Below are 25,263 nucleotides of genomic sequence, written 5' to 3' on the forward strand. Positions count from 1 at the left end.
AAGTGTCAAGTATATAGTAGTAAAAAAAAAAATTATAAATTGTAAAATGTAAATTTTAAACTTCCACAGTTTAAAAAAAAATTAAGATATTATGAATAAAACAGATAAGGAAACACTTTTTTAACATCTAAGATTTTGGAGTCTCATTCACCATTCTGTTACTCTAGTTGTACACTAGTATGACAGTAATATTATGGCAGTAAAAATGGCGTATTGTAGTGATCGTCGGAGATGCTTTCTGAAGCTTAATCAATAAATATTTAAACAGTGCTCTGAGATTCTTGGATGAAAGAAACTGTATTGTGGGTGGGGCTGGTAGTGCTACCTATTCAGGTTATTTGATACTCCCCATTACAAGACCCTGTTTTTAGTTGCTTATAACTTTGTCAAACTTTAACTATTTGAGCTGAAATGTTCCATGCTGGATGTCTGCCTCAGGTGGAATTATTATTATTATTGTTTTATTTTAATTTCAGACACAAGAGTGAAGCTAGATATGTTGTTTTACCCTTGTTAAGTTCTGATGACCTTTTATTTGAAAAGCTCTAACGCCCCCATGCTTTGGAGCAGGGACTTGAAATTTAACAGGTGGGCTAAAGATGTGTCTGGGATGTGCCTTTTGCATCCCTGTGAAAATCCACTTAAGTTTGGCCAAGGCCTTTGAAAAATGACAGTTTGCACATGCTCAGCAGACATGACTTAGACTTTAGCAGCTAAATTCCACAAAGATTCTGTCCTCAGTGAGCATGCTCCAGCACAGGGCTGAGCAGGACTTTACTTGCAATTGCAGTTCTGGACTGCAGTGGACCATCCTGGGTCTGGGCATCTGAACTGAGATCAGGGAGCCTATATGTCCTGTGCTCTCAATGACCTGCCTACTGGGCCCAGGCAGCATAGAGGGGAAAACTGCTTGCTTCAGATGCAGAGGGGACAAGTGCTAGACCTGTGCGAGGGGAAGGTGGCAGGGGAAATGTATTGGGACAGGGAGCCTGGGAGTGGGGCAGAAATTGGTACTGGAGGCTGATAGTGGGTAGGGAAGAGGGAAACTGGGATTGGGAGGGTAGGGTAGATTGGGATTGACTGGGTAAAGAGACTGGAACTGGGAGCCAAGAAGCAAAACGGGTGAGTGTGCTGGGAGCCAGAGAGTGGGCGGATGAAAGCCCGGGACAAATAGTATGTGATAATGCAATTAAAGACTGTATCATGATGCATACACAGAAGGGGGCATTTCCTAACTTTTGAGTGATTGACTTTGCAACCTTCTTTTAATGTAGCTTTGGTGGTTTGTGTAATAATAATCCTTGTTATTTATGTAGTTCTTTACATTCATAAAAATGTGCCAAAGCAATTTGCAAAGGTAGATGAGCAACGTTATCTCCATTTTACACTTGGGAAAACCAAGGCCCAGAGAAGCCTAGCAACTTGTTTATGGATATGCAGTGATTCAGTAGCAGAGCTGGGAATATAATCCATGTGTCTTGATTCTTAGTCCTGTGATTCTCTCCCTGTAAGTGCAAGTATTAATGTAATTCGACTTCACAGTTATGTAATTACCCTTTTTAACGATGGAATTTTGCGAATATGAAGTGTCCCTAGGCATGAAAATCAAAAGATTCCATTGTAAAATACTATTTTGCAGGATCTTTTCTTTAGGACATGCTGTAACTCATGTTAATGACAAATCACAGCTGATCTGCTTGAAAGTAAAGTTACTGTAACTTTGACTGATTGACAGTGTTTCTGCTTAAGAGGAAGAAAACCTGTTTTAAATTAAAGCTTGTTTTTGCCTTTTTTCACAAATATGAACCCAGACTTCCACTTTGTTGAGGCAGTAGAGGTAGTTTATGAATCTAAAGTTTATGTAGCACAGTGGTTAAATGTCAGTGGAACTCAAAAGAATTAAAAAAAATCTCCATCCAAAAGAATTATAACTCTTATTTCTACAGAGCTATAACATAGAGATATCAAGCTTATCGTAGTTTTAAAAAAATGAAAATCCCTGTCAAACTGTGTAAAATATAAGAGAGAAAATATTCAGCTACAAATTATGGTAACATTGTAAAAACCACATCTGGAATGTTTTAATGGTCAAGAAAATGAGTCCTTACTCAGTTTTCTATTACACAGTTAAAAAAAAAAAAAAATGAAGTTGCACTAATAAAAGGGTTTTTTGAATATAGTTTAATAATTTTCAATATATCAGGCAACATGGCACGGTATGGTGAAACCTGGAGCTTCTGAAAGATAATCCTGGTAATAAAATATACACTGAAGACAGCAAATATGTAAGTGATTTTATTATTTAAATAGCACACACAGAAAAAGTTTTCTTACTGTTAAAAATGTAGAAAATTTGCAAACAAAATCTTCATTTAACATTAGTTAAGTTTGCTCTCATCCATAAATTAAACCATAATATATTAGGAAATACAAAGTTAAGGATTAAAAGGTTGTGAATTCAAGCACTCTCAAATTGGTACCAGAATTAATGTTCTCATGCAGTCTTAATTTGGCCCCCTGATTCTTTCAGCGTACAAGATGGATCTGCTCTGGGGATGAATCAGGGTTGTGTAATGAAGGAATCTGTTGTCTGTAGAATCCCTGCTTCTTCATGTCTGCATGTTGTTAAAGGCTGTATCATAATGCATGCTCACGGGGGGACCAAATTAAGGTTGCATGGGCAGTGTTCATTTTGGCTTTTCCTGTCCTGAGAGTTCTTGACTTTGTAATCTTTTACAGTAGAACCTCAGAGTTACAAACACTTTAGGAATGGAGGCTGCTCATAACTATGAAATGTTTGTAACTCTGAACAAAATGTTATGGCTGTTCTTTCAAAAGTTTACAACTGAACATAGACTTAATACAGCTTTGAAACTTTACCATGCAGAAGAAAAATGCTGATTTCCGTGTATTTTTTTTAGTAGTTTGTTTAACACAGTACTGTACTATATTTGCTTTTTTTTTTTGGTCTTTGCTGCTGTCTGGTAGTATACTTCTGATTCCAGATGAGGGGTGCGGTTGACTGATCAGTTCGTAACTCTGGTGTTCATAACTCTGAGGTTCTTTTTTAATCCTTAACTTTGTATTTTCTAACTTTTCATAGCTTTGCTCATTGATGAGAGCAAACATAATTAATGTTAAATGAAGTTTTTTGTTTGTGAATACCAGTATAATTCCCTGTATATACATTCTGTTATATAAGAGGGTCTTTTTCTGATTTAGTTTGTCATTTTGGAAGTGGTTAAAGTTAAGATTAATAAAAAAGCCACTTTTTTATTCTGAAATAAGTGTGTCCATGCAGAAGGGATATATGGGTATAATTACAGCTGTTTATTTCTAAGGTATAACTCGAAGAATCTCCTGTATAGATGATTCCTGAGTCGCAGGGCATGACAGTACTTGTATGGTTGAAATCCTGTTTCCTCTTGGAGAGAGTTGTGATTGTGGTCATTTCTGTATAATAGCCTGTCTGTCTTTAATGGGATGGTGGAATTTCTAAAACTGCACTTCATTTCCAGCCCAATGCAAGCGATTGTTGCTGGACAAAGAATTTTGGATGGAGATACTTCCCTGATTCCAGAAGAGGTGATCCGTTAAAGCCTAGAGACCTGGGCCTTACAGGTGATAGCAAATGAGGATGCCCAGGGGCTAGCCAATCTCCATTTTCACAGTCCTCAACTCCACTATGGTATTTTATGTTCTGTTTTAAACTTGAAACTCCCCTCTGCCAGCTTGACTGGACGAGCATTTCATTATAGAGAGTATCAACAATTTAAACATCACTGTGTACAAAGGAGATTTTTTTGACAAAAGTAGTCTTGTGTGAAACCGTTTTGTGTTTCTTTCACTCAGTTACATATTACTCATGTTCTCTTGGAAGGAAGTGCTGTGTCAATGAAATATCACTGGGCCAGATTTACAGCTGAAATAAATCAAGTAAATCCCTTGACTTCAACAGAGCTACACTGATTTAGAGCTGCTAAGAATCTGGCCCCTATGTGTTTGGCCTATGCATTACTCCAATGGAAATGAGACTGCTGCTTCTAATATCTTTGGGACTAAGAATACTTATTTATTTAGGGAGGAGGGGTCTGACTTTACAATCCAGCCTGAATAAGGGATAGCAGGTTGCAATCTTGTTCCTGCTTCCCCTGGCTCTGTGGGGGAGGAAGAGGAAGTAATGTGCCCCAGCACTTCTGGCACAACTTACTTCCCACTCTGCCCGTCAGCAATAATATTGCTAAGTGCCTTGTTGACAGAAGAACCAGACGTCAGCCCCTGATGTGTTTGTTATCAATCTCCTTTGTGACCTGGAGAATGTCTAGCTTTAGTGCTGTGGCATCTGAGGTGAATCTAAGGAAATCTAAGTTGGGCAAGAGGATTAAAATAGATTTTACTAGGTGCACTAGAAATTCCAAAGCCTTTAGGAAATGCACTGTGGCTGGCGTGTACAGATTCCTAGCTCTGCTGAAATTGAGATACCAGATCAGTTGCTTTCCTTTGTGGCTGCATCTTCTGTTGCAAAGGAGTAAGACTTGCCTTCTAGTTGGAGGGTGAGAGGTTGCCAATAAGTAATCAAGCATCTGCATGTCCCAGGCTGCTTGACTAGATTTAATGTGTCCCTTAAAGGTTCTTGGTGCCAGTATTCTTTTTCTTTCCACTCCCAATATTTTACTACTGCAGAATAGCCTATGTAGCCCTCCTGCTAGCTATGCTGTGTAAAAATCAAATGTAGCCTGTTGTGCAGTTTAAAAGCCAGACAGACTGAAGAAAATAACATACCTTTGTGAGAGAGCTTTTCCCAGCAGGTGCTGGGCACAGAGGATTTTGTGAACTTATTAAAATTAAAACCAACAACATGTGTATCCTTATGTGGCAATGCAAAGTATTATGCAAATAGCTGTCTGTGAAAAAACAGATCTGAGCTTGCACTGGCCATGTTCACTCATGCGTGAGGTGTTTTTGGCCATCTTGATATTTTTCTGCACAAAAAGACATTTTTTATGTTTGTGCAGCACTGAATTCCCCAAGATACAAAACAGTGAGATAAATTCAACTGCAGAAATTGGCTGCAAATAATGGGCTTCTTCCCAAACCCCCAGTTATTATATACTGTTTCTTATAGCACCTCAGATAGTCCTCCTGACACCTTAGAAACTGTCATACATATAAGATATTTTAGAGGGGCGAAGGTATTGGTGATCAGCTACCAAACCTCTAAGTCACTAGCTCAAAACCATCCTATATTAGCAGTAACCAAAAATTATTTAACCTCAGATGGCTGAAACTTTGCCCGTAAACTGGTTCCATTGTGCTTAAATACCACACCCTCCCATTTGTAGTACATGGGATTACCCAGTATTCAGAAACCTTCATTTTATTTTTATTTCAAATTTTTGGTAATGCTGTGCACTTTGGGCTCCATCTTGCGTCCACCAAAGTCAGTGGGAATCTTATCATTGATTTCAATAGGAATATTGGTCCCATATTACTTCAGTGGATTTGCACTGCTGAGCTTTGCAGAAGAAGTGTGCTTTAAGGATAGATTTGAGTGATTACCATGTGGTCATTTTGGTGTAAGAGCACTGGACTGTTCATCAAGAGGCTTGGGTTATATTTCTGTCTCTGCCTCTGTGACTCTTGGCATATTACTTAACCTCTGTGTCTCAGTTTCTCCATCTGTAAAATAGAGATAATGCTACTGTTGTAAAGCATTTTGAGAGTTAAAAAACAAGTGTTATCTTAGGATAGGGCAAGAAATTCTGGATGGAGGTGATAGCATGTGAGAAAGTGCAAAGAAAGATTTTTGTGACAAAGACGCACCGTCCCACTGGAATTTTTACTGGAGGTGCTCACAGGCCCTGAACTTTGACACGCTGCTGGTATCTAACACGTCTTCAAGATAAGGAAGCTGATCTCATAAAGGACAGGTCTACGCTACCGCTTAAGTTGATCTAACTTATGTTACTCAGGGGTGGGAAAAAGACACTTCCTGACTCTGAGCCAGGGATGCCAGAACAGGGTGGGCCAGGGGGCCGTGCCCCTCCAACTTTTTACCAGCCGTAAAGGCGAGCAACAGGGAGAGGTGGTGGAGAGGAGCAAACGGGGGGCAGGGCCTCTGGGGAAGAGGCGGCGCGGGGGAGGGGCCTCGGAGGAAGAGGCAGTGCGGGGGAGGGGCCTCGGAAGAGGTGGCATGAAGGCAGGGGCTCAGGGAGAAGGGGAGGTGTGAGGGCAGATCGTGGGGGAAGGGCCATGGTTCAGGTGCCTGTGGCCCTCCGACTTTCAGGACGCTTCCACTGCTCCTACCTTGAGTGATGCAAGTTACAGCAACCTAAGCGCTGTCCACGCTGGCGCTGTGTCGGCTGGAGATGCTCTTCCACCAACATCGTTTCCACCTCTCACGGAGGTGGAGTATTTATGCTGACAGGAGAGCACTCTCCTGTTGGCATAGAGCGTCTTCACCAGAGGTGTTATAGCGGCGCAGGTGTGCTGATGTAGGACTTAGACCTGCCCAAAGTCTAGATCCTTTAATCACTGTAGCAAAGCTGAAATAATGGTGGTATCATGGTCTAATCCAGAGAGGAAGGCTTGGAGTGTCTGACATTGGGTGCATTAATTTGTTCTTTTAATTTGCAGCAATTGTTTCTGTTTTGCCGATACCATCTTAGAGATGTTGGGGATGCATTTGCAAGGTTCTAACTCATACTGACCTTGGTTAACAGTGCCTTGTTCGTTATGTGGTTTCCTTACAGTTCTGCTGTATATTTTCAGTGCCTAGGTGGTCTTTAATTTAAGACTAAGTATGTGTCTGGCTACTTTTGGACTGTATGAAAGGTTGAAGATCTCTTCCCCCATGAGTTTGCTAGTGAAAGTGTATTTTCTGCTCCAACCTCTTCTGTTAGTGTAATATGAGAACAGTCAGCGAGAGTAGCAGGCAGTTGTTGTTGGTCTTTTCTAGCCAAGCCAGGATTTCCTATAAAAATAATAATTAATAATTAGAATATTTTCATCTAAGCCTATCTAATTTAGTCTCACAAATCTCCTGGTATTATGATGTCCCTTTTACAGATGAGTAAACTGAGACCTAGAGAAGTTATGACTTGCTAGGATCATGCAGCAAGCAGTTGACAAGATCAGGGTTCCAAAAGACCAATCCATAACAACCATTTCATCCTTTAACGACATTGAGCTGCTTCGTGGAAAGCCTCTGAGGGGAAGTTTGTGGTGACTAGGTTCTGCTGGAGTCAGTGGAAGATTTGCAATTTTCTGCAAACTTTTTCCTGGATTCCCACTGCTTAACTTCCAGCTGGATGGTTCACAGCTATGCGAACTTACACTCAGATGAGTTAATGGTGTCGCAGTTGAATGTGAAAAAGGTGTGTGCATGCATGCAAAGATTTTGAAAAGAAGCTTTTTGCTGAAGGTAACAGAGTGGATTATCTTGACATTTCTTTATCTACTGGGCCATTTTGAGAGCATCTCCAATCCTCTGTAAAATGACTTCTGCAATCTTTTTTTAAGAAAAAGGACGCTGACCTAGATTGTCAATATTTTTGATTTCTTCCATTGTGGTAAAATCAAGTTAACTTTCAGATATGTGGGAATGTTTATAAAACTGGGACAGGTCACATCTACTAGTCAGGAAGTGGGGGAAAATTTCCTCTTTTCGCTAGCTCTTGGCAATAAATGCCAGTAGTTTGATTCTACAGTTTGAAATAAACATATTATGGGCTAGCTCTTTCCCAGGTGTATATTTCCCTCTCCCACTTGTCAAATTTAAAAAAGACTTTGATTTTAAAGATATCCAAACTAGAGTGGTAAATTTTATTTTAAAAAAACCAATTAATTGATTTAAAAAGAAATTAAATTAACTACAGGGTTATTTCTTAAAAATAAATAATTTCTTAAAATTAAATTTGAAATTAACCATGTATGTTAAGGCCTACATTTATTATAATCTATTAACATAATTTAAATACAAAAATATTAAACAGTACCTGTTTGCCACCAAGTTAAAAATTTTTTTAAAAAACCCACTGAACTGGCGGAAGTCACTAGCTAAGCACCTAGAAGGGGCTAACCCAGTTTTTGACAACAACAGCCTTTTCTGCAGGTGCAGAGAGAATATTTTTTTCAGTTTATTCATCCAGTTCAGTTCCATTGATTAGTTCATTCAAAGTTAGGAGACCAGCTGGGAGTTGAAAAATAGGGAAAGCTTGTCTTCATTTTCCAATCTCTGAATGAAAATGAGGTGTGAGAGTATGAGACCTACTAGTTTTTAAAATCTTAAAGGACATGGTGACGAGAAACAATCGGTTTAATTAATTAATTACAGGTAATATTTCCTTTGTTTAAGACATTGAAAAACATGTTTTGATAAAGTTTTTTTTTCTTATGTATCCAGCACATTGAAGGGAATTTTATTTAATAATAAAATTAAAATGCTGTTTTTATGCATTTTAAATTAAATTTGGATTTCCATCCAAACAGAGCTTGACTCAAATTGCAAATAAAAAAGAAATAAGAAATGGATTAGTCACCATATCCTGACACAATAAAAAATATAAAAATTAAGAGTATAAAGTTAAGCTATGTAATTGCTTAAATAAATGTGTATAGGTGTAGTATATTCTATTGGTTAGCAAAAAGAAACACCAAATTTACTGTAAAGGCTATATTTAATTGCAAATCAACATGTTTTAAACCAATGACAATCAACCTTTCCTTAGGAAAATAACTAAAAAGTAAAAATGTAAAACACATTTAAAACTGATAAATTAAAATCAAGGTTTCCTTCTTGCTGAATTAAAATCAGTGATTTAAATCACTTTGATTTAAATCAGTCCACCTTGATCCAAATCAGTCCACCCTGATCCAAAACCATTAAGCTTCTGTTTAGAAGCTGGTATGTCAGTAGATACTAACTAGGTAATCATAGCATCCCATCAGACTACTGATATAGTCGTCCGTAGGGCGCATAGTTCTCATCCTCTGAGAACTCTAAACTTCTGTTGGATTGGTTTAGGCAGGGAGTGAGGTAACAGGAAGGCTGGTTAAAATAGTCAAGGCAAGCGGTGACCAAGGCACAGACAAGGATTTTAGCTGGTAGAATGGAGAGGAAAGGATGAAGTTTAAAGGAAGAAGTGACAGGATTTGGTGATGGTCTGGTTGTGGGAGAAGTGGGCAGAGATACATCTGACGTGCAGATTGTGAGCATCACTAGGCTGTAGGGAGGGCGATGGAATTATTGACATTGATGGAGGGGGGACGTTTTGCAAGGAAGCTGAGAAGTTCAGTTTTCAGTTGGAAGTGGGATATACAGAAAAAAATGGTCAGTCATGTGTGGCTGCACAGAAGGTAAAGGTAGATTTTGAGAGTCAGCAGGGTAAAGGTGGGAATTGTAGCCATGAGAATGGACTATGCCACCCAGGGATAAGTTGGAGAGGCAGAAGAGGAGGGAGGTCAAGGACGGAGGTAGGCTGACAGTTTGGGAGGAGAAAAATGCGTGTAGATGTGGTCTCCTCTTCTTATTACTTATAATTGTTAAATTGTCTGTTCTCTGTCTCCCTCTGCACACTTCTGCCACAGTATGGCTGCTAGTCCCACATCGAGCCCCTGTCAGCTCTCTTTGAGTTTGCAACAAACATGGGGTTTTGCTGTTGTGCAAATCCAAGCTCTTCATGAGCTGTCTGTGATCTGCATGAGAACTGGACTGACAGTAAAGCTCACAAAATTTCATTTGGAATGGAGTCTCCAAATCTTCTTCCTCTTTCTCATCATCATTCTCTTTATAGTATTGTAGTAGCTGCTTGGAATCTGAATCGGGGCCCATTGGGCTAGGTACTTTACAAACACTTTCTAGAAAGACGGTTCTTGTCCCAAGAGCTTACAATTGAAGTATAAGATGGGAGACAACAGTTAGATCCAACAAATGGATGTGGGGAGTCAAGACAGCAGTGGGATGGTTATGAAGAGTCATCAACTATGGTTGTAGCATATCAGCTGTCAGACCTTTATCTGATGTGTTTTTTGGTAGGCCTCACATCAGCGGGGAGTTTCAAGGAGAACAATCAGGAGGTTTTTCTAACGGTCTATATTTTTTCTGCAATTGTTGTTTTTCTTAGAAGGTTAAACAGCTGTGTTTGTGAGTGACAGACATGGACACCCAGAGTCTTTGCACAGATAATGGGCTAACCGTTGCTAAACACTGGAATATAAGCTATCCGAATTAAGGCTTTTAATGCTAATGATATGCATCAGAGTAGAGCATAATAACGATTTCTTCTTTCTTAAGCCCAGTGCTAGCTGGATGCAGTGTAAGAATATTGTGCTTGCTGCTGTCTGCTACTTCCTTCATTTCTAGTGGAAAGATGTGAAAAGCTCCATAGTGCAGCATATTTTATTTTAGTATAAACTAAAATAAAATACTTATTATTTAACATAACCTCTCGCTGCCTCAGTTTCTTAATTTGTAAAAAGAACATAATTTTTGTATTCTAGCTAAAAAATAAATCTGGCTATGGAGAACTTTTTCCTCTTAGTTCTCCCCTTTCCAGTATTGGCATGTAAATATGTCTTTATAACATATGGCCTGTGTTTTCTGATTGCAGCTACCCTTCTTGCACATGCAAATATTAAAGATTTGGGGAAGCATTGTGGCCTAGCAGATAGAGAACTGCACTAGGGTCAGAAGATTTGGGGTCTATTTCTGGCTCTGTCACCGGCCTGCTGGGTGACTTCAGCAGGTCACTTCCCCTTTCTATGCCTCAGTTTCCCTGTCTGTAAGAGGGGATAATGATACTGACCTCTTTGTAAAGCGCTTTGTCATCTACTGATGGAAAGCTTTATAAAAGGGCTTGGTATTATTATTTCTGCTTGTAAATTGGGTGGTTAAGTTCCCAACTATCCGATGTACAATCCGATGTACAATCTTGAACCATATGGGTTTTTGTGAGAGACTGCATTGTGGAAAGTGTGGGCTTAAGAGCTTTGTAACAGTCCTGTGAAATATGTGAATAGGCACTATTCTACCCATGCAGTCCAGGAGCCTTGAGAGTCCCCCTGCCTGACAAAGGGAATTCCACTGAATTCGTGTTTAAAACAATCAACCAACCAACCCATCCCCCCCTCCCCCACTTCCTTTCTGGAGGATAGGTGGGATTTTCATGCTCCAGTACTGTATTTACAGTGGATGAATTTAAGACAGAGAATTAATCTGGCAAGTCAGTGGCAGACAGAAATAGAATCTAGGAGTCCTATTTTCTGGGTCTGCTCATGAGATTGCACTGCTTTTGTTCTCATTCTCAGATTGGATTACTCTGTAGATAGGAAACTCTGCCTGTGAAATGTGTCTCTTGCAGTATTTCACCCTTTTAAGAGGATATCTGATTATCAAGGTTTGTCAGAGCTGCACTACACAGAAGCATAGTGTGATTATCTGGATACCAGCTGGCAGACCGGGCAGCCATCAGGATTGGACAAGAGGAGTTTGATGTAGATGTTGATACAGTCATATCTATCATGCCAAAGATATCGCCACTCTGATTACTAAGGTGGTATTTCTTTTAAATTAAATTCTGATCTGTATAACTCTTGAACTGTATACTGTTGTGCAAAGTTTGTGTCTGAAAACAACTGTTAATTTTAGTTTGAGAATCTTAGTTAATGGCCTTCCAATGAAAGAACAATTCAATTGTGCACAACTCCGCAGCCTTCAGAGACAAGGGTAAACATTTTTTAAAACACCTGTGAGTGCTATTTTAAAAGTGATTTAGGTGCTTAAATCTCATTGAAAGTCACTGGGATTTTGCCTCCTCAGCATGTGAGTTGCTTTTGAAAATGTAACTTAGGCACCTAAGTCACTTAGTTGCTTTTGAAAGTTTTACTCAAGATCATCTTGCTGAAGGGAACATGCTGTGTTGTGGAAAACCCTCGTCTCTTTCCCCTTCATGTGAACTGATCTAAAAACCAAAAATAAATATTCACGCCACCTACACCTTATGGGAAAAGTGGTGAATATTTTGCATATTTTCCTATTGAGAAGTGAAGGTTTTTACTGTGTGTAAAACAATAGGAGTGCTTCTGTTGGCTGAATTTTAGGGTTGATTATGTCAATTTCTAGGAGTAAGTTTTATTTTCTTGGTTGTCAGAGCCTTGTCACTCTTCCTTTTACCTGTCTGAATTTCCTTAATTAGCAGTGTACGTATACATGTAAAGTTTTACCACACCAATCTCTTTAAAATTGCATTCCATCACTTCCTTTTTCTTGCATATCGTAAATGCCAGCTATCTGTTTTATTAGCTCATCTTAAAAATGTAATTTACTTTTTGATTTGTATGAAGTTACTTTTCAAAGAGACATTAAAATTCACCATTTTTTTTTTCCCTTTTGAAGCTGATCTATTTCAGTTCTTACCCAAGGGACTTTCAAGTACTTTGATGTTAGTGTATATGTGTTTTTTTTTTTTTCTGCTGGGTATTTAGAGCTTGGTTTCTGTGGTAAAATGAACAGATGAACATGTGTAGCTTTTAACTGCTATGTGATCACTTCTTCCCTTCAGCAGCTCATGCACTTTGTGTTTACATGCTAATTTACAAAGGCCAGACTTCCTGTTACGGCCAATCAGTGAAACAGGGACAGCGTTAAATGAACTTCATAGCACTTCTGCACCATAAATGTCCATAAATGCGCCAAGCATCCACAGCTCCCATTGACTTCAGTCAGTATTTTATTCTTCAAAGCCCAGGACTCCATTTCCATTAAATGTACATTTTATTTATTTTTATTTCACTTCTTGGGATTTAATCCTCCTCTCCCCCCACCTAACGGCCGACTTTTTTTGTGTGCAAGTAAATCAGGGGTGGGCAAACTTTTTGGCCCAAGGGCCACATTTGAGTATGGAAATTGTATGGTGGGCCATGAACGCTCATGAAATGGGAGATTGAGGTGTGGGAGGGGGTAAGGGCTCCAGCTGGGGTTGCGGGCTCTGGGGTGGGGTGGGGGATGAGGCGTTGAGGTTGCAGTAGGGTGCTCCGGGCTGGGACTGAGGGGTTCGGAGGGCAGGAGGGGATCAGGGCTGGGGCAGGGGGTTGGGGCATGGTAGGGGTGAAGGCTCCGGGTGGCGCTTACCTCAGGCAGCTCCCAGAAGCGGTGACATGTCTCCCCTCCAGCTCCTACGTGGAGGCGTGGCCAGGCAGCTCTGCGCGCTGCCCCGTCTGCAGGTGCTGCCCCTGGAGCTCCCATTCACCGTAGTTCCTGGCCAATGGGAACTGCAGGGCAGTGCTTGAGGTGGGTGCAGGTGCGGAGCCTCCTAGCTGCCCCTATGCGTAGGAGCTGGAGGGGGGGACATGCTGCTGTTTCCAGGAGCTGCGTGGAGCGGGGCAAGCCCCTGACCCCGTTCCCTGGCTGGAACACCGGAGCGGGGCAAGCCCAGGCCCCAGATCCCGCTCCCCAGCGGGAGCTCGAGGGCTGGATGTGGCCCCCCAGGCTGTAGTTTGCCTACCCCGATGTAAATGTTACAAAGTGGGATAGAAATAGTTACATGATTAGGGTGACTTTGCCTTACAATTTCAAGCCCTAGCCTTTTCACATTGACTGCTGCCTAATCTAAAAGATCCCAAACTAGAGAGAACTGTAAAAAGTTCCGTGAAGTTTTGTGAGCTGCCTAGTGAGAAGTCTTCTATTTAAAATGTAGTTATAGTCAGGAAAATGGTACTTGTGTGGCCTGAATTTGTTAAACTGTGGGTGTTAGCTGTGCACCTCCCACTAGTTCAGTCTGTCACATGGCTAAATTCCCTGTCGTTTGGAACTTTAGCACTGTGTGTCTTCTGCGTTGTATCAAATCCTTAGGCTTTTTAACTGTGTTTCAAATAGTTTTGTGGTTTATAATCTTTGCTCAGTCCACTACAGTATAGTACTTCTCATTAAATTTTACTATCCTTGGATCAGGGCTTAATTTCTCAGAGTATTTCCTGGAGTGCCAGGGTTCGGGGCTTATGCCCCATGAGGGGCACTGGGGCTCAGGACTTGTGTCCCATGGTGAGGGGGGCGAGGCTTGGGGCTTCTGCCCCACGGGTTTGAAAATATTTACCAGAGCTCTTCCCTGGACAGCTTCGGCTGAACTGAAGCGCTGCCTTGAGTCAAGTTGTTTTCCAAACTGTATGTACACCAAGGTGTGTGAGTTTTCTGGGGTGTGTACTGTCTGTAGATGGCCAGGCCATCTTACTCTCTGATGGAAAAACATTGCTTTGCACTCACAGCCCCACACCATATTCATGTTTTGACTAAAACAACAGGTGTACAGTGGCACACCTTGTCAGTGGCAATTTGATAGTTAATTCTTGGGTTATGTGGAAGTGAGAATGGAGCCATTGTCTCTGCTAACCACAGCAAGGTGCATTTGCAAAGTGAAACTAAAAAAGCTTTTTTACATTCGCTGGGTGCTCATTTGCACACTTTCCTACACTGCAGAGTTCTGTGTGTCTGTCGGATCAAGTCAGGTTTCTGCCCCTCCAAAGAAGAAACCTTCTCATTTTGCAAATGGCTGATTATATTTTCGGAAATCCATTTTTCAAATGCTTGAGCAAAATTTTGGCTACAGGCAAAATCATCCTCTGTTCCTGTGTTTTAAGTATGTATGTGTACTCCTATCTATACTTACGTATATATTTCTCTCTGACCATACCACTAAAGTTTTCGAAGCTTCTTATCTTTTCACATCTTATAATCTGTCACCGTCTTCTCTCTCGTCTTCCTGAGACCCTACTTATTCCATCAGGTCCATTCAAAGCACTGCTCCTAAATTACGCTTCCTGACATGTTGTTCTGACCATGTTGCCCACTCTTTGAGTCCCTTCACGGACTCCCCCTTCTCCAGCACATCAAAAACTGACTTTTGGGTCTGATCCTTAACCTGTTGATGTCCTTAGAAAGACTCTGATGGACTTCACTAGGGTTTGGATAAGGTTCCTGGTCCTTACCTGTAAGGCAGTTCATAGCTCAATTTTTCCCTCCCTACTTACTTGTCCTTATGTATTATCACTTCAGCCCGGCCCCAGTAATGAAGTCAGCCTCCATTGTCTGTTTGTCCATGTCTTACACAGGCATCTTTATACGTTCTTTTATGCCTACATCTCATGCACACAAGACCCTCTGTGGAGTTGTCCATCAAACCACTACTCTTCCTTCCTTCAAATCCTTTCTCAAGACCCTCTTCAAGATCCTTACAGACCAGTCAGTTTAACTTCTGACCCTGGAAGAAAATGGAGCAAATAATTAAGCAATCCATTTGCAAACACCTAGAAGATAATAATGTGATAAGTAACAGTCAGGAACAGATCGTGTCAAGCCAACCTGATAGCTTTCTTTGACAGGTTAACAAGCCTTGTGGATGGGGGGGAAGCAGTACACATGGTATATCTTTCAGAGTAGCAGCTGTGTTAGTCTGTATTTGCAAAAAGAAAAGGAGTACTTGTGGCATCTTAGAGACTAAGAAATTTATTTGAGCATAAGCTTTCGTGAGCTACAGCTCACTTCATCGGATGCATTCAGACTAACAAATTTATTTGAGCACAAGCTTTCGTGTAGCTCACGAAAGCTTATGCTCAAATAAATTTGTTAGTCTCTAAGGTGCCAAAAGTACTCATTTTCTTTTTTTGGTATATTTTGACTTTAGTGAAGCTTTCGATACAGTCTCACATGACCTTCTCATAAACAAACTAGGGAAATACAACCTAGATGAGCTACTATGAGGTGGGTGCAAAACCGTTCCCAGAGAGTAGTTATCAATGATTCACAGCCATGCTGGAAGGTGCGTAACGAGTGGGTCCTGCAGGCATCTGTTCTGGGTCTGGTTCTGTTCAATATCTTCATCAGTGATTTAGATAGTGACCTAGAGAGTACACTTATAAAGTTTGCGGACGATACCAAGCTGGGAGGGATTGCAAGTGCTTTGGAGGATAGGATTAAAATTAAAAATGATCTGGACAAACTGGAGAAATGGTCTGAAGTAAATAGAATGAAATTCAATAAGGACAAATGCAAAGTACTCCACTTAGGAAGGAACAATGAGTTGCACACATATAAAATGGGAAATGACTGCTTAGCAAGGAGAACTGCGGAAAGGGATCTTGGGGTCATAGTGGACCATAAGCTAAATATGAGTCACCAGTGTAACACTGTTGCAAAAAAAGCGAACATGATTCTGGGATGTATTAGGAGGAGTATTGTAAGCAAGACACGAGAAGTTACAGTTGGTAACAGCTAGGTAGATGGCTTGTAGGGATTTCTGAGGTTTATTTTATTTATAGGTTACAATGAATAAATATATATCGGATTTGGAACCATCTAGCTGGGGTGAAGCTGGCCTATGCATATGCATTTTCTTAGAGAAACTTTCTGTTTCCAATTGTTTGTTACATCCAGAGGGTTAATTTTGTCATTTATTCTGAGTTTGTACAGCACAATGCATAAGTGTCCCAGTCCTGATTAGTCCTTGCCTCTAGGCACTACTGTATTAAAAATAATAGTAGTCAGATTGTTCAAAATAGGCATTATTTAAATAAGTATTTCTCTTGGTAACTTATTTGAATAGAGAAAAATAAAGATTTCTTGGGTCAAAAGTTGTCGGGCAAAAAACTTGAGCCCTGCTGCAATGGGAGCTCCTGGAGGTATGGTGCATATAATCCATGCAACATCTGTGTTATAATACTATTTATCTACTTCCCAATCCATAGAAATTAAGACTTGCCTAAGGCCATTCATCTCATTGGCAGAGCTGGAAATGGAGTTTGAGCCACATGCTTAGGCCACTATACTATGCACATGCACAGGCCACTATACCACGAGTCCACTTGAATAAGTTGTCAAAATCGAGAAGATGACTGACTAGCCTCCCAAGGAAATCCTTTTAAACTCCACAGAAATAGCCACATAATGGAATGGATGAAATGTAAACTAGAAGCCTGACATTTTGAAACCGGTTTAGCGGGTTTTGGCTGTCCAAACTGGCATGAGATTTACTAGAATAAATGTGAGGTTTTTCTCTTTCTCACGTTGCTGGGTTTGAGTCTGTTGCTTTATTTGATTTGTTTTATGGTTCTATATTTCCTTGGGATGTGTGCCAGTTGTGTTGTTCTGAGTACTCTTTTATGGACTAACAGGGAGTTTCAGAGTAACAGCCGTGTTAGTCTGTATTCGCAAAAAGAAAAGGAGTACTTGTGGCACTTAGAGACTAACCAATTTATTTGAGCATAAGCTTTCGTGAGCTACTGCTCACTTCCTCGGGAGTTGAAACTCTAAGTACTACTTTTCGGGCCCTGTGTGATTTCCATTGTCTGGTGGGAGCACGATCAGGCCATTGGTGTCAAAATTTACCCTTGGACATACTGATGTAATGGGAGTCCTTGTGCATATCAGGGGGTGGAACTTGGCTTTATATTTTGAGCACACAATTGGGAAGATGAAAGGGTCTAATGCTTCAAGACAGCAAGAGAGTGTCGAATGATAGAATTTCTGGTGCATTCTACGAGTATTGCTGGGGCAGGAGTTATTTTCTGTTTGTATTTCCCGATAAAAGACCATTCTGTTCAACTGCCAGTGCATTATAGATGTTTGATTATAAGATCTTGTCAGTATAGCAAACTTATCAGACTGAATTTGCGACATTTTTAATAAAATCTTTCTCCAGGGTATGGATTTCCCTGGCTATACCCTTTTCTCATTCAGTCAGGGGCAGCCAGATTGGATAGTGGAGTTGTAGAGTTTGATCCTACGGTGAGCTCTATGCCTGTGAAGTCAGCGGAGCTCTGCACAACAGCAGGGACATGTCTGTTGTGGCTCTTCCTCTCTCTCTCTCTGAGGGTCTAGCCCACGATTTTCACCATGACAGTGCCCTAGAGAGAGCACTTGTTCCCAGTGTGTTGTCCCCCCTCACAATACACAATATAGGCCGTATGGAGAGGCCCTAGAGTACTTAATACAAAAGGATAGCCCTTCTATAGGGTGGCTTAGTTTTAGTCATATAAAATTCAACACACAATTATGTATCTTTATATAAAATTCAACAAAGGTGGTTAAAAAACAGCCTTATAGAATGGTTATCCTTTTCTATTCTAGAGTTTATTTAGGATAGTTTCTACAGCAACCTATTGATTTCATCCCTATAAAGTTCTATAGAATGTTTTTTCTAAGGGAAATAAAGTATAATAATTTCAGGAACATAAAAGATACTGAATTTGAACTCTTGAAAGGGAAGTTGACCTATGTCACACTCATTTTTTCTGTTCTCCCTCCCTCGTAACCTCCTTCCCTCATGGTTGAGCTTAGTCACATAGGTCCAGTTTTTTAAAGGTATTTAGGTGTTTTTGTGTTCACTTGGTGCCTAAATCCCTTTTGAAAATGAGATCTAGACACCTAAATCTGTTAGGCATTGCAACACTGAGCAGAACAATGCCTAAATATCTTTTAAAAATCTGATCCTAACCATTCAGCTACCTGTTCTAACTGGGTAATAAGTTTACTACCTTATTTGTCCTCCAATTAAATGAATTCTAAAGCACATCTGAGCAGAGCCTGGGGCGCAGTGTGGCTCTTCTCATCCACACACAAAACTTGTTCCACTTTAACTATGCCGATATAGTTAAAACTGTATAACCCCTGCTAGTATAAAAGTGCTTATAACTGGTATAGCTTATTCCTGTAAGGAAAGGGGAATGAGCTGTACCTTATATCAGTATAACTGCGTCCATGCTAGGGGTTGTACCAGTATAACTATATTGATTAAAAAAAAAAAATCACATCCCTAACCAAAATAACACATACACACCAGAGAGGGTGAGAGCACGAGAGTGAGGTATCAGGGTTATAATGCAGAGAAAAGAAGGTGTGTGTGTGTGTGTGTGTGTGTGTCTGTGTGCGTGTCTGTGTGCGTGCGCGCAATAGAGGGAAGAAATTAAGCAAGCTTGACTCTTTCTATGTTAGAGGTCAGTATGGAGAAATAGTAACTCAAAATGGAAACAACAATTAGGATTGGGAAATCTTAGTTTTTATCTCTGGGTTTTGTGTATGGTGTTCAGTAGAGTTACAGTGAAGTCAAATTTCAGAGTAGCAGCTGTGTTAGTCTGTATTCGCAAAAAGAAAAGGAGTATTTGTGGCACCTTAGAGACCAACAAAGTGAGCTGTAGCTCACGAAAGCTTATGCTCAAATAAATTTGTTAGTCTCTAAGGTGCCACAAGTCCTCCTTTTCTTTTAGTGAAGTCAAAGTTTCCCCAAGCCAATGGCTCATTGGGCTGACCTGGTTAAAGCATGTCAGTTTCATAGCTCACAGTACACAAGGGAGGGATGAGGCCAGTATCATGTCAGACTGCCTTTGACTGCCCTAACCCCATGGATCAGGTACCCATTTTCCATGTGTGAACTGAAGGTGGCCTTTCATTTTGAGATCCATCAAGACAAAACCCATAACCTTCAAGACTGGAGGTCTGGAGTGGTGGCTGAGTGGTTAAGGCACTCAAGTAGAGTTACAGGGAATCTGATAATGTTTCCCTGTTGGTTTACTTTGAATTGAAATCTGCTATCTGCACCCTGATGTGTCTTTGTCAAACTCCTTTTGACATGCTTGAGAAGTAACACCAACATTTTCAAATGTGGACGCTGTGACACTACCGTAACCTGTCACAGACACCTTAAGATAGGCTGAGATCCATTTTAGGTACCTAAGTAAGAATTTCAGAGGGGCTGAACATTCAGTGGGAGCTCTTCGTTGCTCAACATCTCTGATATTCAGGCTACATATTTCAATACCTAAATGTATATTTAGGAGCCTACTCTATGCAGCCACATTTGAAAAATTTGGATGGAGATTTTTTCCACACTATTCTTACTGGGAGTTGTTGGGTGGAGTCTGGGAGAAGGAGTGGTCACTTTATCTTGCAAATAAATATCTGGGGGACATAAAGCTCCTTGGGGCAGGGACTGTCTCTTTGTTCCATGTTTCTACAGAACCTGGTCAAAGGCTGCAGCTTATAAGGGCTACCTCAATACAAAATAATAATAATTTTCTTCCCCTTTCCTAGCAGTAATGTCATCTCTGGGATAAACAACTCCAAATGGAGAAGTAAGTTTGGCCTGGGATAGTCTCACTCACAATAAGAACTTCCCAGGTGTATGACTATTCTACCATCCAGGCTTTGCTGATCAACCCTCTCCACCACCTCACACCAAACTACATCACATAAAAATTAATCATCCCACAGAGCTTTAGAAACAGGTGGTCAGCCCTTCCCCTCTTTATTTCACTACATTTGATATGTTGTGATCTAGTAGCAAGGAGATGCTCTTTTAAAATACGTTGTCTGTATCCCTGAATTGTAAACACACACAAACAGAAACCCCCAGTCAATTTCCTCTGACACTGTATAGTTTGATAAACACATTTCAAGAGCAGCTGTGCAACTTTATTTATTTATTTATTTATTTATGGTTCAGTCCTCATCCTGTAAGCAGTAACTCTTGACTTGTCAAAAGTAGGAAGAGCCGTGTGTACTTCTGTCCAGTCTACGGGCAGAACGAAACCACTTCCTCAGTTTTCTAATAAATATCTTATCGTAAGAGTGCACATATTCTATTTCAGTGCTGCCTCACAAATATTATGCAGACCCAGGCCTCCGACTATGATAAGCAGAGGACTGACTCTAGGCCACATATCAGCACAGTGTTCTCCTTTCATGATTTTTTTAAAAGTGTAGCTATGCTCTATGGGAAGGCATAGGTCACTCAGCAGTGCTAAAAGCTGTATTAAAAGACAGAGACCTGTTCGGATCTGAGCAGAGGAAGGTTCATAGATAGCTTAATGGTTACATTGAGGCTTAGCCAAAAAAAGTTCTAAAACATAAGTGTAAAGTGTAGATTGCCCCACAAAAACTGCTCAAGTGCTGTAGACCAGAAAAGGTTTGAGTTGGTTTCGTGGTGGAAATAAAGTAACATCAGTTGGTGATGGTGGTGTGTTGTCTCTTTAGAGTACCCTCAAACAGTTTGCCAGTCAAAAAGGGAACTCCAGCGTCAAAGTAAATGACACCTGCAAAAGTGTGTGGACAACTCTTCCTTGCAAGCCTATTGATTTTATACATAACTTGGTCAGTGGAGAGAGTGTCACAGTCCCAGGAATGTTGTCACTGCATTATTTTAAGTTTCTACAAAAAAGCTACCCTCTTCTTCCTCTCCCACTCTCCTCTGTCCCAGCCTTGAGGGCAGAAACACATTTAAGCAGTCACCACCGTAGCAAGTCCCAATACAATAATAATAATAAATAAATGTTTTGACATGTTTGTCTTCCTGCATTGGTCTCTGCTGGAATTATGTAAGCACAGTTTGTACTGACACATGTTATTTTCTTTCAGTGGATCTGAGGGAAATAAAGGAAATTCGCCCTGGGAAAAATGCAAAGGATTTTGAGCGCGGGAAAGCAACACAGCATAAAGAGCATTGCTTCACTATTTTTTACGGTACCCAGTTTGTTCTCAACACCTTAAGCTTAGCAGGTACTTTTTTTTTGTCTGTCTTCTTTAAACCTCAAATAGTAAACCCTTTAGACTAGAGACCTATAGCATTGACAGAGCAGTAATGCAAAGATTAGGCTGTTTTTCTTTTTCCCTGGCCTTCCTAAAACATACCAAACATTTAAAATTGAGGAGAGTGTGAGAGAGCACCCTTTCCCACTTACTGCTTTTAATGCCCTTGAATTGTGGCATTTGTAATTTTTGTGTAAAATAATGTAATTTTTATGTAAAAATAATTTATCAGGTGAGATTTTTTTCCATGTGCTGTTTAAAAGAATCATTTTCATGGCTTATGAGTGGGTCATTTTAGGTGTCTGAATTGTTGCAAGCAGTCTTGTACCCTCCTTGACACCAGCTCTGTATGTTTTAGGAAGATGAAATGACTATCACTCACTGCAAGGCACAAGTATAAGTGAGGTATAAGCAGCAAATATATAGTAAATCCCTATGTGTGTGTTTCTGTTGATTCATTTCAGATTAACAGCCGTGTTAGTCTGTATTCGCAAAAAGAAAAGGAGTACTTGTGGCACCTTAGAGACTAACCAATTTATTTGAGCATGAGCTGTAGCTCACGAAAGCTCATGCTCAAATAAATTGGTTAGTCTCTAAGATGCCACAAGTACTCCTTTTCTTTTTCTGTTGATTCAGTTCTTTATACCCTGCAGCTCCCTGATGTCCCTTTAGAAGGAACATTATAGAGAGGCTTTTTTATGAAGTACTTATCTTTTATTCATTCACTCATGTTTAGCAGTGTAGATCCTTTCCGGTTAAATATCTCAGGTGAGATTTTTTTTTTTAACACTGGAGACCTGTGTGAAATCCTGGCCCTATTGAAGGCAATGGAGATTTTGCCATTGGCTTTACTGCGGCCAGAGTCTTGCCCCTGAGTCTGAAACCTGCCTGGGGTCACAAATAAAAGTGAATTTAGGATCCATAGCCTACTTCTTAGTGACCACATCAGAAAAAACTACCACACAACTGGCAGGGTCTGTTTACTTAGGCCATGTTTATACTGCAAAATTAAGTCAACCTAACTTATGTTGGCATATGGCTGTGGCAGTAATTACATTGCTTGTGTGTGTCTACACTTTGCTTCTTGTGTCAGCAGTGTGCTTCCTTACCAGGAGCACTTGTATCAATTGTACTGTCAGTGTGGGACGGCTTGTGAAAGCCAGCAACAGTCGATGTAAACAATGCAGTGTGTACGCTGACGTTGTGTTGACCTAACTATATGACTGTGACTTTACACTCCTAATGGAGGTGGAGTTATTAAGTCGGCATAGCAGGGCAGTTACATCAGTGGGAGCGAAATTTAAGTGTAGACACTTCCATGGTTATGTCAACCTAAGATGGCTTGCCTCGACCTAACTAGGTAGTGTTGACCAGACCCTACAAGAGGGCAAGGACTGGAATAGGAGGTGAATTGCATGCTCAAGTGCACCGTAAGGGCTGTGCATGTCTATATGAGGAGAAGGGATGTTAATCAAATTGAAAGACAGGGAATCGAAAACTAATACAAGGAAATGCTTTTTATGTGCAACACAATATTATGCTATGAATCTCTTTGTCACAAGATATCATTGGACACACAAGCTTAGAAAGATTCAAAAATGGATTGGATATTTTTATGGAAAATGAGATCATCGAATTACATTAAAAAGGGTGTTTTTAAAAAGAGCAAAAACTAGAGTTTTGGATGTGATATAAACCCTTATACTTCAGGGCATAAGACAGTTCCTAATCAATGGAGATTAGGAAGAAATTTCTCTTTAAGACGGGGATAACTACCTACTGAAGGGGTCTTGAATCTTCTTTGTTATAGGAATATATGGACTGCTGGTTTCATTGCTTATGGGAATTCCCTTGGTCCTATGCTAGATCAGCATTGTCAGTTTCATGAGCATTAAATTCATTTGCAAAATTGTAATAAAAACTGAAGTAATTTTTAAGATGTTCCTAGTAGAGTAGAGAAGTGATCAGTGTGTTGTAAGTGTTATAATCCTAACAGTCATAGAGATTTTTTTTAAATGTGGAAGTGATGCTCTCCCTAGTTGAGGTACTTTCCCATGTGTGTAAGTAAACCCTATATTTATGCTTGTAAAATAATGTACAGTTAATTGCACAGAGGATTGGTGTACTAAATGTGGGTTTGCATGTGAAGGAGCATGCTCAAATTTTGTGTGTTGAAAATTAATGGCTGCTTGTGAAAATTCGGCTCTACATACCAGATTTGAATTTAGATTAAGCCCATAATATCCCTGAAATTTCAGAATGTGCAGCATCATTTTAAATATAATTGTGCACTGAGCACTATTGGGCTGTATTTTCCCCTTGTTTTTTTTCTCAGAATCTAGTCTCTGCAAGTAGTTTGAGAACAATCAGTACCAGGAGGTCTGTTGCCATAACACAGATTCTTAGAACAACATGACTGATATTTTCAATATCAGGAAAATCCTTTTCTTTGTTAAAGCACTTTGTCTTGGTTTCTGAGAACAATACAAGGTAACTGTTACTTAACGGGGAATGGCAGCTTTCTTTACACACAGAATAACTTTGGGACAGTTAGACTAGCAGTGGGTGGTGTCTGTCCTTTCCAGAAACGTAACTAATTGAAAAAGATTTCCACAGGGATCTGAAGCTGGGCTCTGCTTCAGTTTTGGAGAATACAGCATTGTTTGAAAGTATAATTTTAAAAACAATGTGTATCTTTTGAGAGACTGTTTTTGTTTTAAAGGATATTGCAGAAATTGCTCAAGTTGGAGATATTGGCAGGAAATAATTCTTCGGGAGGACTGTTTTGGTGGAGGGAAGCTTTGATGAATTTCTGAACTGGAATGCTATAATGCAGGGCTGTCCAAATTCTGCCCAACTGAGGGCTGCAAAGGCTGCACCTAATCTGCAGCATGAAAGGGAAATTGCAGCCCACCTGCACCTTTAATAATACAAATTTGTGTCCCTCAGGGCCTGTAGCTCCCAGAATGCAACGCATGAACTTTGATCTGACTAGTAGGTACTCAGATCAAGTTGGATCATCACCAGCAAGCCCTTCTGGTTTGCATCTGGTACTAGAAGTGTAGATGCAAACTCATTTTGGAACAAAATAAAATTTCTAGCCATTTTCCTTCTGAAAATAGACTTGAAAATGTAAAGCTAAGGATGAACGGAACAAGCATCTGAGCTCTAATTCTGCTGCAGGAGTCTGAGGGAACTTAAAGACTCTTCTCCCAAATACACCTTTTGTGCTCCCACAAACCATAGTCTGGCATAGACTGTGCATAGTGGTGTGATTATGGCAGTCAGGATGAAGGATTTGTTTTGCAGGCCACTCAGAAATGTTAAGGGTTAGAATTAGAGCATTGCATGCTGGAATCTGTAGTATCCACAGATCACATGTTAATTTTAAAGGAGAGGGTGGCTCTGGGCTACATTCAGCCCACGGCATGTACTTTGGCTACCTTAAGAACAGAAGATGGAAAAAGCAAAAATTCTGCTGTTGTCACAGTGAGAGTTGTAGGTTGGCAGTAATTCTGCTGCAGCTTTGGAACGTCTTATGTTCTGATTAACAAAGTTTTAAAAGGAGATGTTTTTGATAGGTCTAGCAGGGTTTTTTTTTTAATCCTTAAAAACTAACATAGATTCTTTCACTGGGATGTGTCGGATTGACAGCGTAAAGCTCTATAGTGAGATTATCACAGAGAATGGGTAGC

General features: G+C 40.2%; 1 protein-coding gene across 10 annotated transcripts in view; it reads left to right on the forward strand.

Annotated features, from left to right (window-relative positions):
- The window catches only part of PLCG2 (phospholipase C gamma 2), a 90,012-nt gene that overhangs the window by 11,186 nt on the left and 53,563 nt on the right, over window positions 1-25,263 (forward strand). For 7 of the 10 annotated variants that reach the window (XR_005222217.2, XM_037877613.2, XM_037877614.2 and 4 more), the window contains one exon: window positions 21,398-21,538. The exons of 2 other annotated variants lie outside the window; for them this stretch is intronic. Coding sequence is in view for 6 of the 8 variants with exons in the window: in XM_037877613.2 (XP_037733541.1) it covers window positions 21,398-21,538 (141 nt within the window). In the remaining 2 variants the exon portion in view is untranslated. Of the gene's footprint in view, window positions 1-3,487; window positions 3,622-21,397; window positions 21,539-25,263 lie in introns of those variants that run through there. One more of the 10 variants, XM_043526500.1, reaches the window with a different exon arrangement.

Source organism: Chelonia mydas, chromosome 12 (assembly GCF_015237465.2).
Source record: "Chelonia mydas isolate rCheMyd1 chromosome 12, rCheMyd1.pri.v2, whole genome shotgun sequence".
NCBI lineage: Eukaryota > Metazoa > Chordata > Testudines > Cheloniidae > Chelonia > Chelonia mydas.